Genomic DNA, 13,350 nt, shown 5'->3' on the forward strand with positions numbered 1-13,350 from the left:
ACCCAAAGAATCTCCCACCTCCAGATGTCTCTCAGAGGGGATCAGCCTCTGATGCTGATGTTTATTCTGCTTTAACCAAAAACCTTTGGTTTAGTTATTTAACTGCAACTACTAAATGTTACTCAGACAGCTTTCTGATTTGTCTGCTTAGAAGCTGCTCTGAGCTCTGTGTGGCCTCCCAGGCTATCACACGTCTTGTTCTCAGAGTGATTTGTGCTGGTCAGCCACTCTCAGGGCTGGACCAGGTATTTTGAATTCCCCTGATTTGTACCCAGTCTTTCTTACTGCAGACTGCTTAAGTTCAAACTCATTATAGGAGATTATGAAAGGTTGCTGTTTTTTTGCTGTTGTTGTTTTAATGCAGAGATTCATTTTCAGTCAAGTATGCTTTTAAAGTCGGACTAAATCGCTGAATTTGGTTCTCATACACAAACTGTGGAAACATTGATCATATTTTAGGTTACACTGCTGAAGGTTAGAAAATTCATAAATGTTCTCTTGTGGGATGATTTATTCAGGTTTAATCTCCACCGGACTCAATTTTGAAAGGCAAACTGAAGTTTGCTCAAAAGGGGAAAAAACTCAGCAGCTAATAGTTTACACTAGGTTGGTTTTATTGTATACAAACAGAAACAGCGTAAGGTTCAGCGGCTTGCATAATGACACTCTGACCTGCCCTGGGGCAGCTGTGGCTACAATGTAGCTTGCCATCACCAGTGTGTGAATGACTGAATGTAGTGTAAAGCGCTTTAGGGTCCTTAGTGACTAAGTAAAGCGCTATACAAATGCAGGCCATTTACCATTCAAGGTCAGAGTGTCATTATGCAAGCCGCTGAACCTTACGCTGTTTCTGTTTGTATACAATAAAACCAACCTAGTGTAAACTATTAGCTGCTGAGTTTTTTCCCCTTTTGAGCAAACTTCAGTTTGACTACTGACAGAGGCGAGGCTGCCGGACACTGGCGCCACCGGGCCCTCTGACCACCACCAGTAGGCCAACATGGGGTTAGTATCTTGCCCAAGGATATTTGGCATGCAGCCAGGAGGCAGCCTGGGATCGAACCACCAACCTTCTGATTAGTGGCTGACCTGCTCTGCCACCTGAGCTACAGCCACCCCACTTGGTGTCTTTTGCATGTTGACGTCTCTCAGAGCGCTGATGCCAACCTTACTGAACTTTTGGGAACTAATCTTAAAAGCTGGGTTCGTACCAGAAAATCAACCAATTTAAACGAACTCTACCAATTCAGTTAAATATGCAGCTAGAATAAAGTCAGAGGCTTGTTCATGGCTACAAGAAGCATCTGGTCGAGGTGCAACTTGCTAAGGAACATGTAACCAAATATTAGAGCCTGTGTGGATGAGAGAAAATCCTAAATAGATTGAAATGTGTGCATTTGAAAGTCGTTAAAGATCTAAGCTGGATGATCAGTCCAACCCAGAAAAAGAACAGTGATGACCATGAAATTCATCCACATGATGAGTGTTATAGACAAGATGGGACCAGTTACTGTAAACAAAGTGGCGCGTCATATATCACATTTGTGTAATATGTGTCAAGGCAAAGATAAGAGTTGCTAGGATTCAGTTTCACTACAGTCAGACTGAATCCAGTGATGCAGTAAAAAGTAAAATCACATTTTTTTTACTGTTTGAAGAATCTTTATCTTTTATGATTTTTTGCAGCAACTGAAGTATATAAAGCACAGATACTGTAAACGACTCTTAACACTGCTGCTGCATATACAGTTTACCAACAGCCACACAGAGTATCTGTTTCCCTCCCAGTCATAACCTGGAATTTACTGCAGTCATAAAAAGAAAAAAATCACGCCATTATACCCTCACAGCGCCCTTGGTTACGGAGCTGCCAGGAAACGTTTCGTGTCAGGGGATTCTGCATGCAGACTTCCCTGTCGTAAAGTTCAAAGATCAAACCGAGAGAGACACAAAAGGATTAGACCAACAGCAGTGGCTGTCCAGTCTTAGCCACCAGCAGAGCTGCACCAGCGACAGGTACGACATAATAAGCTCATAGTTTGTGTATTAGTTTAGTGTGTCTCTTTATACCTGAGGTCTGTGGGAGATGGTTTAGTTTCAAATATGAACCATTATTTTATTTTATGAATTCATAAGGCAGGTTTGTGTTTTAATTTTGTGGTGTGTTGCTTTTTTTGTTTGTTTGCTTGTTTTTGTTCTTTTCTTTTTTTAATGCTGATTTTCTTTTTACAGCTGTGTTTTATATCTCGCTTTAACTTTTTTCTATATTTATTATTATTATGATGATTATTATTATTATCAATTTAAAGTAATTGTATTATTTTATATTTGATTACTTGTAATCCTGTATATACATATACAGGATCACATATTTAACCTCCTAAGACCCGAACTCTTTCATGGCATTTTTAATTTCTCTTTGCTGTTTGGGCTGATTGGGACCTGATGAATGTAAAAACAAAGAATTACGTGATATTTTTTTTTTACCTGATTTTTCTTTCTGAGAAAAAGTAGATCCACATATGAGGACATTCGCTTTAAATTTCGATAGAACAGTGGCAGTATAATGTCCTGACGCCAGGTCGCCAGGATATAGTTTTAAAACTTGCAAATATATTTATATACATGTGTGTGTGTGTGTGTGTGTTTGTTTAGTTCTATAATTTCATATTTTATTATATTTATGTGGTGTGTGTTTTTTCTCCACAGTGAGGACGCCATGATGGAAATGAAAAGCATCCTAAAGCCCAAAAGAAGTACGTCTTTTTCTTACTTTGTGTTTCATAGTGATACTTAGCACACTTTTCTTGCCCATCTGATAACTATCAACCTTTGCATGATGCGATACTGTGGGGACTGATACAGTATCTAAAATATTTATCAGAGCCATAAATCTATCACTATACTTTACACATTTCCAGCCTCTGCTGCAAAGCTTTTATCTAAAGCTTGTATTTCCTGCTGCTTTTCTTAGTTTGGAAAAGCAGCATGACATTAACTGAGACTTAAAAGAGCTTTTTTTTTTTTTACCCCTGCAGAGGTGAGCATGGTGCTCTCTGGGGAGGACAGCAGCGCCACCCAGAGCAGTTCCATCGGGGCCGTACGCTGGAACCTGCCCACCCATGATGAAAGCAGCCAGCCTCACAGCTCGGTCCCCAGCAGGCCCACCAACAGCCTCAATAAACAGTCACAGGTAAACCACATTCTTCAAACAGCTTTTCTCTTCAGTTGGTCAGTGTCTGTTTGGCCTATTTGTGACCACCTCTGTCTCCTGCAGCAACAAACTCGCCAAAACGGCCTGAAAGATCTCCGCAGCCTGCAGGAGTGCGTGCAGTTTATCCAGCAGTGGAAGGAACAGGTGGATCAAGTGTGCAAGGTAGAAACTGGCAGACTCTTAGTATAGCCAGATTTAAGAGTGCACAGACCAGATAAGGATCACAATAACAAAATATTTATTGTATGCAGGAACTCCATCACACAACAGCATTGACTGTATGGATGCTGATAGCGCAGCTATAACTCTTTATAGCTCACACACTTCACCTTATAGCATATGTAGGATGGGCGTTACCTAAGATATACAATCCGATATAAACTTCCTGTATCTTTCTGTAGTTTCATGGTGTGACACACCACCTGACACAGTGTGATGTCTTTTAGCAGGAAGCTCTGGATCCAGGAGAAGGCACCACGAAGGACGCCCAGAGTTCACACAGGCACGCCGAACGCAGTCTCGAGGAGAGCAGGAAGTTAATCCTGCAGTGGGCCGATGAGCTCCGCGATGTTGATAGGGTCAGTATTTACAGACGCTGATGTGAGATCAGACCAGATCAGATTGACCCTTCAAATAAAACTGAATTGAATTAAATTGAAAATCCTATTTTGATATGCAAGGTGAAACGAAAACTGTTAAAATCTAACAATGTCGCGATTAATTCAATGTCCTTATAGCTCCTAAAGGAGACTCCCTGGGTATCTGACAGTCAAGAACACGAAACTAAAGACAAGGATGCCAATGAGGTGGCACACATGAGGATCATGGAGTGGGCAAAGGAGCTGCAGGAGGCGAGCGAGGTGAGCAGGGGGTCTGTAACCAGGCACCTAACTTCAAATGTGTTTTACTTTTATGTCATTTATGTTTTGGTTGGTGTCACGCTTTTCAAAGTAAATGGAGGCAAATCTCAAGCGTTTGTTTGTGTTGCAGCGTTGTGGCGTTCAGAGCGATGAGCTGGGTAAGGTGCTGCGTGTGCTGACTCTGAAGAAGAACCGGCTGGTCAGGCTGATGCCTCTGTTGGAGTTCATCACCTGGTCGCTGCTCAAGGAAGGAAGCACGGTGAGAAACCTCAGCATTTCTACTGAATCAGCCCTTAAAACATCCTTAAAACAATTTATGTTAATGCAGAAACTCTGGCATAAATTTGAAAATGAGATGAGGATGATGGCAAGATGTAAGTTTGAAGTGAAAGATAAACATCTTAGAGGTTTGATAGCACACAAATAAACCAGTGTGCAATAAACCAGTTGTTCATTTCGAATGTCACGAAGGGCAGTCGTGGCCAGGTTGTGTAACAGCTTTATGCCATGTGTGATCCGAGTGAACTCTGCTCCTTCATTGCCCGCATCTATCAATGAAAGATCTCAGTGATTGAGTTTAACGACCCTAATCGGGCTCGATGGGGCAGTCTGCAGATAAACTGTTGCCACATTTATAGATGATGGCGTGTTGTTTTATCACAGCTCTGATTGACTCTGATGCCTTGCTTTGGTTTATCAGTTTCAAATTAGGCTCCAATATTTCACCTGTCACTACTACTTGCAGTTTTTTGTGCAGAGCCGTGACCTTTGAGGCTCTAATTGAGTTTTATCTGGACCTAAATTTATGAGTACCTACTAGATTATGTATGCAGTGACTAAGCATGGCATAGGTTACTCAGTCTTAAGGAAATAGAAAGCAAAGGAATATAAAGTTAGTATGAGTTTCATTTTTATGTTTTTCCTTATCAGAAAATCGTCCCACAGTTGTGGCTCCTGGCAAAGCAAAAGTCCTGGGAAGCAGGAATTCCTCGATACATCCCCAACTCAGGTGTGTATTTTAAAATTTGCACCAAAAACATTTCTTTAGCTTTTATTATGAATAATGATGCCGATGCTCAGAACAATTTGTGGAGGGGACTATTTTAAGAGCCAAACTCATCTCTTCTGCAACTATAATAAAACTCTTGATCTGTGTTTTCAGTTTGGGGGTGGATCTGCAGCGCAGCAGGTAACAATAGCCTCAGCTTTATCTCCATCCCATAAATCAACCAACAAACACCGAAGAACATGTGGTTTAATTAGCAATTTTATTTCCTTTCTCCCAACAGCTGATGTGATTCTTGACCCCACGACCAACCACCCGTGGCTGCTGCTTTCAGATGACCAGCGTAAAGTCCAGGAGTCCTCTGTAGTGTCAGAGCAGCCTCAAAGCTCCCAGCGCTTCGACGACTGGCCCTGTGTGCTCGGCAGGGAGGGCTTCAGCAGCGGCCGCCATTACTGGGAGGTGAACATAGCCAAAAACGGTTACTGGCGCGTGGGCATGACCACCGCTGACTCTGAGCGGCACGGGAAGTTCACCATGACGCCAAAGAAGGGCTACTGGGTGCTGTGGCGCAGCACGCACAAATTCTACGCCTGCAGCAAGCCAGAAAAGGAGCTCCCTCTCAGCCTCGTGCCCAGGCGCATCGGGGTCTACTTGGACTACGAAGAAGGGCAGATCTCCTTCTACAACGCTGAAACCAAGTCCCACATCTACACCTTCACTGGAACCTTTAGAGAGAAACTGTACCCTCTGTTTGCCCCATTGGATGGACGCACACTCATGGCAATCATCCCGCCACACAAAATCTCAGGGAAATGAGAGACAGAAAATCTCACTGGACTTTAATTTGACTCCACCTGTGAGGTCTAAGTCCATAATCGGTGATAATCCTGACCCTCTGTGCCTTTTTTTTTTTTTTTTGGCTTTAAAAAAAGTGTCTTTTCTTGGCAACCAGGGGGACAAAAATCACTCTAACTGAGATGTGTCAAAACAATTGCTTCTTGTATTTTTCCTAAGCGTACATAGGGTTAGGGTTGACTGTTGTCATAGCTGCTCAGACCTCACACGGTTGTAAAGAAAAGAAAAACACAGAATATGCATCAAAAGTATAAAAGTAGGTCATTATTGAAATTAAAAGTGTGTGTTCTCACTTTCAAAACAAAATATTTAAAAGTTAATTTTGCTAAGTTTGTCTTAAATATTAATCTAAAAAAAGAAAAAAGAAAAGAATTTAAAATATTTAAAACTTTAGCTCAACAACTGAGCTTTAAAAAAAGCTATAAGCTACAATGCTAATGATGTTAATAGCAGGAAGGCTTTATTGATATTTTCAGTCATAGCGTGCTAAATATAGCAAATACATTTCAGGACAATTCAGGTGTTGCAGTTACAAACAGCAACTGCAGAAATGAATAAATAGAAATAGAAAGATTTATTTTAAAAACCTGCAATTTAAAGAATAAGCTAACTCTGTCCAAAACTGAAGGCAACAACATTGTTGCTTATTTTTTCGACATTTTGCCTCTTCGTACATGAATGCACTTTATAATGCACTTTCAGATGGCAATAAATGTTTTATATGGCTGACTTAACGTCTTGTATTCCTATCCCTTTTGGCTTCTTTTCCTAAGATTCATAGATTTTAGAGTTGTAAACAGCTTTTTGTTTACCTTTTGTGTCATGCCAAATTGACATTGTAAGTAAACTGTGTGTAAAATAAATTGTAATTGCGTGTCAGTACTCCTTCTTACAAGCCCACGGCCCGTACTCTTCACAGTCAGCGGCGAACAGACTCGCGCCTCCCCTCAGGTCTGCGCAGTCCCTGTGATCAGCATCCCACTCCACCATCACCCTTTGAAACACACAGTGGGAGTGAAAACTCAGTGTTTAAAGCAAGCAGTACATGACAATAAACCTCTTTAAAAAATATAAACTGTAAATATGTTACATAAATAAACATATGTACAGTCACATATGGTCACGTTACATACAGTCAAGTTGATGTCATTTTGTGTGTGTTTGCCTTTGGATATGTGGGTCATGTATACGTGTATATTGTTTGTTATAATATTGTAATAAAGATTAACTTAACCTTAAACGTTTCTGTTTGTGTTTTCATTTTTTGATTGTGTTCTATTTGTATTTGCCTATACATGAGATAAAGAGATCATTTTTCATTTAATAAAAACGTTTTAGTGGCTAAAACAAGCAGCATCCTACTAATATTTATAATATTCTAAGAGACATTTCTGCAGTTATTGACACTGTACTGTACAGTTTGTTTGTTTCTTTTTACAAAAATAAATGTGCACAGTGTACCTCAGGAACAGCCTTCTCATCAGTGCATTCACACTACCACGGTCATCGGGAGGGCCGACAGCGCACAGCCCACCGACATTTTCTACTCCCGCCTCTAGAGGACTCTGCAGTCAGACTAAAAGCCTCGAGCAGCTTCTAACCCACAGGCAATCAGCCCCTGCTGCCTGTTACTCCCTCAGTGCAAATAACTATGACTGTTTTGCATTTGCAGTCGCTGCAGCAGGCAAAGTGTTCTGCAACTCCAGTTTTTAATAGGAAGCCTTGTTATTTGATATATTATTTTTTTAAATATATTTTACTCCTTACACTTTTATTTCTAATTCTTCCAAAATGAGTTCCTTAATTATACCGTATTATTTTATTATTTTTATTTTGTTGTTGTGATATGACTTACTGCATGTAGTGCTGGACTGCCCTCCCATCGCCCCACAGCCACTGACCCTCCTGCTTGGCATCTGTCAGTCCCACCCACAGGAAAGGAATCTGGGAGAACTTCGTCATCACTCCTTGGATGAAATCCTGTGGTGGAAGCAACATTTAGAGCAGGGATGTCATCACCGACCACACACAGATCACTTTGAACTTAAGTGAGCCAGAGCAGTGACACGCCCCTTTCTGTAAGGTAGAGAAGATTAATCACACATTGAATCCCTCAGTCAACTTCTTATGAAAAAGTCTTTTTTTCAACAGCATGTCTGAGTTTTTCTACACAATAAAGAAATGCTTCTATTTGAAATTTGTCAGCACGACTGTTTAAGACTAAATTGTAAGTAATAAATGTGTAAATTTAAAGAAAAAATAAACTGTCCCAGACTGTCCTGTAATAATAAAAAGTGTATTTGCTTTTTTCTTTTCTTTCTTTCTTTTTTTTAACTGCTGTAAAACATAGAAATTTCTGTTGTAGATAGCACAACATTTTAAACTTTTTGTCATTTAAATGTTCATTTATTACTTAATTAACTTTAGTGTAGTATGAATGACTTCTGGGGATTTTATCAGTAGAAAATGCTGTGAAAACTGTAAAAAAAAAAAAATGTATAAAATGTATAATATCTATGCCTTTCTTGACGTTTTCCAAAGCCATCCAATGGGCTTGAGTCTTTGGCGTGCTGATTCTGGCCCCCAGGCTGTATGTTTGACAACCCTGATTAATTTTCTGCCAGAAATTTTACCATTTTATTTATGTTTGTTACTATGAAAAAAACAAGTGCTGGTACAGAAAGCTGACATCCACCCAGGTTGGGCCATTACTGGTTTAGCACCGGTTCTGCATTGGTTACGTAAAGAAAGCCCACATTTCATCAGTGGTCCATAGCACAAGCTGGGGTGACTGAAAGTCAAGGTGGGCAGAAGCTGCGGGATACATCTGGGAATTTCTTGTGGGAGTCCTTAGCAAAGTTCCAACTTTTAGTTTAGCAATTTGTTTGTTTTGTTTTGGGGGTGGGGGGGGGGGGGGGGTAAACTTCTTTTTATGCTAACTGAGACTCTAAAGGCCTCAGTTAGCGTGTTAAATGTAAATATTTATGACATACAATTAGAAAAAGATGGAACAAGCGTGGCTTGTTTGGAAGGGATTGCTTCTGAACAAAGTGCACGTGGAGGAGGGGTAATGATTTGGGCTTGTTTCGCAGCCACGTGACCTGGGGTCCCTGCAGTCACTGGGTCAACCATGAACTCCTACAAAAGTATTCAAAAGTCAAATTTGAGGCCACCTGTGTGACAATAAAACTAAATTGGGTCATGCAACAGGACACAGGCACAGCAGCAAATCTACAACAGAACACTGAAAAAGGAAAGAATCAAGGTGTTGCAATGACCCGGTCATAGCCCAACCTGATTTATAAGCTGTGTATAAAAAAAGGCTTGCAAATCTCAATGAACTGAAGCGACGCTGTGAAGTAGAGTGGGCCAAACGTCCTCAGCAGCTTAAAGTGAATCTGATACGTACAACTTCAGAACTGTAAGTGTGTGTGCTTCACATGACTCGTGCATGGTGCGTTTACCATCTCTGCAGAGTCTTCGATTACAACCAGGCTGCTGTTGTGCTGCCGGCAGAACTCGGCGCTCTCATTCCATTGGCGATTTTCCTGCAGTCCAACTGAGAAGAAGTAGCAACGTCCCATCCACCACAGCCACTTTTCAGGGCACAAACTGCACCTTGAGTCTCCACATAAGAGGAAGAAACACTGATTTAAGTGTCAGATAAAACCCTGTGTGAAGCATATCACAAATGTAACCAGAAACACGCAGCGAATGCAGTGCTGTGGCAGATCACCTGTGTTCACTGTGTTTGAGATCATGTAAATCACCTTGAGTGACAGTGTGAAGCATCAGGTTCACGTCACGCTGCTGTTTCTGGCACTGCTGCAGTTGCTCCAGCAGTTCCTGCCTTGTTGTCTGACTTGCTTCTGGTGCTGCTGTCAATATGACTGACAAATATAAATATAAAGATAAGAGCTGAGCACTGAAGGTCCACTACAGGCAGCAACAAAAAATAAATAAAACATCATGTCTTCCAGATGCTTCCAGACGCTATAGCTCCGTGTGTTACCTTTTTTGCATTTATATTGAAAGCTAAAGAGCAGATTAGGATTACTTTTGCTGTTTTAAGCTACTTTAAATGCTGAGAAAGACAAATGCAATCATACTATAACCAATTTTCTTATAATAAATTAATATAACTGCATTTTTAATATTTCTTTTTCACATTTGGAGGAAATTTGAAGGGATGAACATGGAGGTGGAAACCGCAGGTTTAGAGAGACAAACACAAATAGCAGAAAATAGTAGATTAAGTATGTTATATATTATGTTCTGCCAGGTTATACCCTCTGGGGGGGTTCTCAAGTACCCCAAAGTTCCATCATAGCACCCCTAAATAACCATAGTAATCATAGTAATAATAATGTGTCTTAGTCTTATTTTCTGAGGTTGTCTTCAAATTTTGTATTTTGCCGTCTTGTGTACTGGAGACTCTTTACCTGAAATATAGCAAAACTGCAAATGCTTCTTACAATGGGGGGGGGGGGGGGGGGGGGCACTGCTGTGCCTTATAAAGTGTCTACTTATGTATGTTTGATTATTTAGGCTAAATGTCTGGAAATTATCAGCTTATTTTATGTATTTTAAAGCCATCAGCCTGCTGCCACAGCTGCCAGCCAAGGAGGTGGTTTACTTTATTATTTTAAGTGTTTTTTATATATATTTTTTTTAAAAATGACAATATTAATTATTATTATTATATAATTATATTATTCTATTCATTTCTAGTTATATGCAATGTGTTTGCTTGTGGTTGTCAGAACGAAGAAGGAATACTTGCTGAAAAAATAAAAAAGTTAAATTAAATGCTTTTAGATATTTTTTTATGGAAGCGATGTGTGCTTTATAGTAACACACTCAAAAAATGTAAGTACACACAGCGTACTGATTTCCTCTTTTTTTGTATGTTTGTCACACTTAAAGGTTTCAGATCATCAAACACGTTTAAATATTAGACGAAGTTAACACACGTAAACAGTTTTTCACACATGGACATGTAGTCCCGGACACTCCCCCTCCCTTAATCATAAACACCTTCATTTCGAAACTTTGTTGCATTTTGAGTTTACTTGTGTTATCTTTTTCTAATATTTGGTGATCTGAAGCATTATAGTGTGGCAAACATTTGAAAAAAGAGGAAATCAGGGAGGGGGCGAACAGTTTTTCACACCACTTTGTTCGAAATAGAACGTGTTGATATGAATTTTATACAGTTCTCTGGATCTATTTCTCCACTGGGGTACATGATGATGATTTGTGCTGAGTCTGCACAATAAAAGGAGGATTTGTACGAACTCTGTATGTATGAACTACTTTCAGTTTGCTTGTTGTCCAGGTACATGGAGCAGCAGGGTGATTCTCCAGCATCTTTAATGATCATTTCAAGGCGCTGTATGCACGACCTTATGAGCAAAGGTTTGATCCTGGAATCTCCCCAAGTGTTTACAGATGAAATACTTCATGCATGTATCATTTCTATGCACGCATATTTAGACTCACCAAATAAAATGAAGGACAATAGGAGTCCTACGATCAGGGTTAATGCTGCTATAGCAATAGCCACTCCAACTGTTAGATGACAAAACTGACAGGATCCTGCACCTGTAATGATAAAAGCTCAATGAACTGGTTCTTCTTTAGCCTACCTGAGCACTCAAAGCGCTTTATACAACTCACCTCATTCACCCATTCACACAGACACTTTTATCTATGCTCTTTCTATGTAAGTGCTTTCGATCCAACAGTGGATGAATTACAGAGCAGCTCGGGGTTAGTATTTAAGGTCATTAGGTGGAAAATAATGATATATTAAAAATACGCCCAAGAGATAATATTAAACCAAATCAGCAATCTGATAAGGAACACACTGACCAGCACAACAACACCAAAAGACCTCAAAAACCACAGAAGATAGATAAACAGCTTGTGATCTAAAGCATACCATATTATCTCTCAGACATGGTGGAGGTAGTATTATGGTAGTATGGCTGTAGGACTGGCTCACTGGTGTTTATTGATGATGTGACTGCTGATAGAAGCAGCAGGGCTCTACTCTCTGCTCAGATTCAGCCAAACCTGATCAGACGGTGCTCCACAGGGCAAATGGATCAAAGCATGTAGTGCAAAAGCAACCCAAAAACTTCTCAAGGCAAAAAATGTGACATTCTTCAATGAGCTATTTGTCACGATCAACAGAGCGTGCTTTACAGTGACTTGTTACTAAAGACAAAACTAAATGCAGCTGCAGTAAAGGCCTGGTGGGCACCTCAAGGGAGGAAACACAGTGTTGGGTGGTGTTGATGGGCTTTAAACTTCAGGCAGTCAGTGACTGTAATAGATTTTTTCACCCAAATACTAAAAACAATCCATAATTGTAAAATTATGTTAGTCTGTCCAGTGAATTTGGAGCCACTCTAAAGGAGGGACTGCGTATAAAAATGTTGGATCTTCTTAAAAATGAAAACAGTTTCTAAACCCCTTCAATTAAAGCTGAAAGTCTACACTTCAGGTACGTGTTGTTTGATTTAAAATCCCCAGAGGAAAAAACTAGAAAAACGTCTCTTTGTCCAAAATATTGTGGGCCCGTCAGCCGATGAACGCATTGGGAGCGTGGAGGCAAAAATACAGCAAGGAAAAAACTGAAATCCTGTTTCAATCACAAACAGGAGGTCATTTCACTTTCTAGACCACAGGAAGTGGTCATGTTAGTTTAAAGAACTTAAATCATGAAAGGATGCAACATAAATGTGCCTCTGATCACACCGAGGCCCATCTCCTTTGCAGAAACAAAGAAACATATCATTTTTATTTTCAATATTAACTCATCAGACGTGTCCTGTTTTAAAGCCTTTCCTTTAATTGCTTTTTTTAAAACGAACCTGCAAGTGTTTCCCTCCTAGCTTCATCGTCTCCGTGTCCTTGTGAAGACTCCATTGCTGCTGCTCGATTGTGGCTTTGCTTCAGCAGTTTCGAAAGCTTTTTTGGCTCACGTTTTCTTCTCTCTGATGCTTCTTTTTTTCACATTTACATGCTTATTTTTTTTAAAAAAATGTGATCACTCCACCCCTTCCTCATATTGCAGTTTGCTTTCTTCCTCTGGAGTGTTAAAGTTATTACCGACACACTGCAGAGGAAGCTGTGCAGAGAATAACAGCTTACACGCAGCGTGACTTAAGTGCTTTTTAACAGGGACCAGCTCACACCCTGGAAGTGTTATAGATGTTACATATGCAGGCGCAGAAGCACCGCAGACATTAAGCTTTGTGTTTGGTTTTATGCCATTACTTGACCTCATAAAACTGCAGTATGTTCGAGGGCATCAGGTCCTCACCGTTGACGTATTTATTGTTCAAAAACTGAACAACGAGAGTTGTTTTTTGGAAAAAGGGGAAGTGTCTGCATGCATGTAGAAT

General features: G+C 40.2%; 2 protein-coding genes across 3 annotated transcripts; one reads left to right on the forward strand and one right to left on the reverse strand.

Annotated features, from left to right (window-relative positions):
- Positions 1–2,683: 2,683 nt before the first annotated feature.
- si:ch211-114c12.5 (butyrophilin subfamily 1 member A1) lies at positions 2,684–5,896 on the forward strand. Of its 2 annotated transcripts, XM_087839347.1 has the most exons (9): positions 2,720–2,756; positions 3,039–3,193; positions 3,278–3,376; positions 3,661–3,792; positions 3,952–4,074; positions 4,205–4,333; positions 5,005–5,083; positions 5,237–5,263; positions 5,364–5,896. In XM_087839347.1, the coding sequence occupies exons 1-9, from the start codon at positions 2,720–2,722 to the stop codon at positions 5,894–5,896; spliced, it is 1,314 nt and encodes a 437-aa protein (XP_087695473.1). The 2 variants fall into 2 exon arrangements, with proteins under 2 accessions (XP_087695472.1, XP_087695473.1); XM_087839346.1 differs by having other exon boundaries at positions 2,684–2,756; positions 3,039–3,376.
- Positions 5,897–6,529: 633 nt separating this feature from the next.
- LOC102775793 (natural killer cells antigen CD94-like) lies at positions 6,530–12,871 on the reverse strand. Its single transcript, XM_006807692.3, has 6 exons — positions 12,817–12,871; positions 11,438–11,539; positions 9,706–9,825; positions 9,400–9,560; positions 7,791–7,915; positions 6,530–6,929 (listed from the first exon to the last, which is right to left on the reverse strand). The coding sequence occupies exons 1-6, from the start codon at positions 12,869–12,871 to the stop codon at positions 6,812–6,814; spliced, it is 681 nt and encodes a 226-aa protein (XP_006807755.2). The 3' UTR covers positions 6,530–6,811.
- Between the last annotated feature and the right edge of the window lie 479 nt (positions 12,872–13,350).

Source organism: Neolamprologus brichardi, chromosome 3 (genome assembly GCF_056152115.1).
Source record: "Neolamprologus brichardi isolate AB-2024 chromosome 3, ASM5615211v1, whole genome shotgun sequence".
Classification (NCBI taxonomy): Eukaryota; Metazoa; Chordata; class Actinopteri; order Cichliformes; family Cichlidae; genus Neolamprologus; species Neolamprologus brichardi.

Excerpts from the sequence above, each read along its gene's own strand:
- si:ch211-114c12.5 (XM_087839346.1), top strand. The coding sequence starts at position 2,684 with ATGTGGTGTGTGTTTTTTCTCCACAGTGAGGACGCCATGATGGAAATG. Across the intron at positions 4,334-5,004 it reads TGCTCAAGGAAGGAAGCACG|AAAATCGTCCCACAGTTGTG; the intron begins GTGAGAAACCTC and ends TTTCCTTATCAG. Across the intron at positions 5,264-5,363 it reads GTGGATCTGCAGCGCAGCAG|CTGATGTGATTCTTGACCCC; the intron begins GTAACAATAGCC and ends TTCTCCCAACAG.
- LOC102775793 (XM_006807692.3), bottom strand. The coding sequence starts at position 12,871 with ATGGAGTCTTCACAAGGACACGGAGACGATGAAGCTAGGAGGGAAACA. Across the intron at positions 9,826-11,437 it reads ATTGTCCTTCATTTTATTTG|TCATATTGACAGCAGCACCA; the intron begins GTGAGTCTAAAT and ends TATATTTGTCAG. Across the intron at positions 6,930-7,790 it reads GCAGTCCAGCACTACATGCA|GGTGATGGTGGAGTGGGATG; the intron begins GTAAGTCATATC and ends TGTGTTTCAAAG.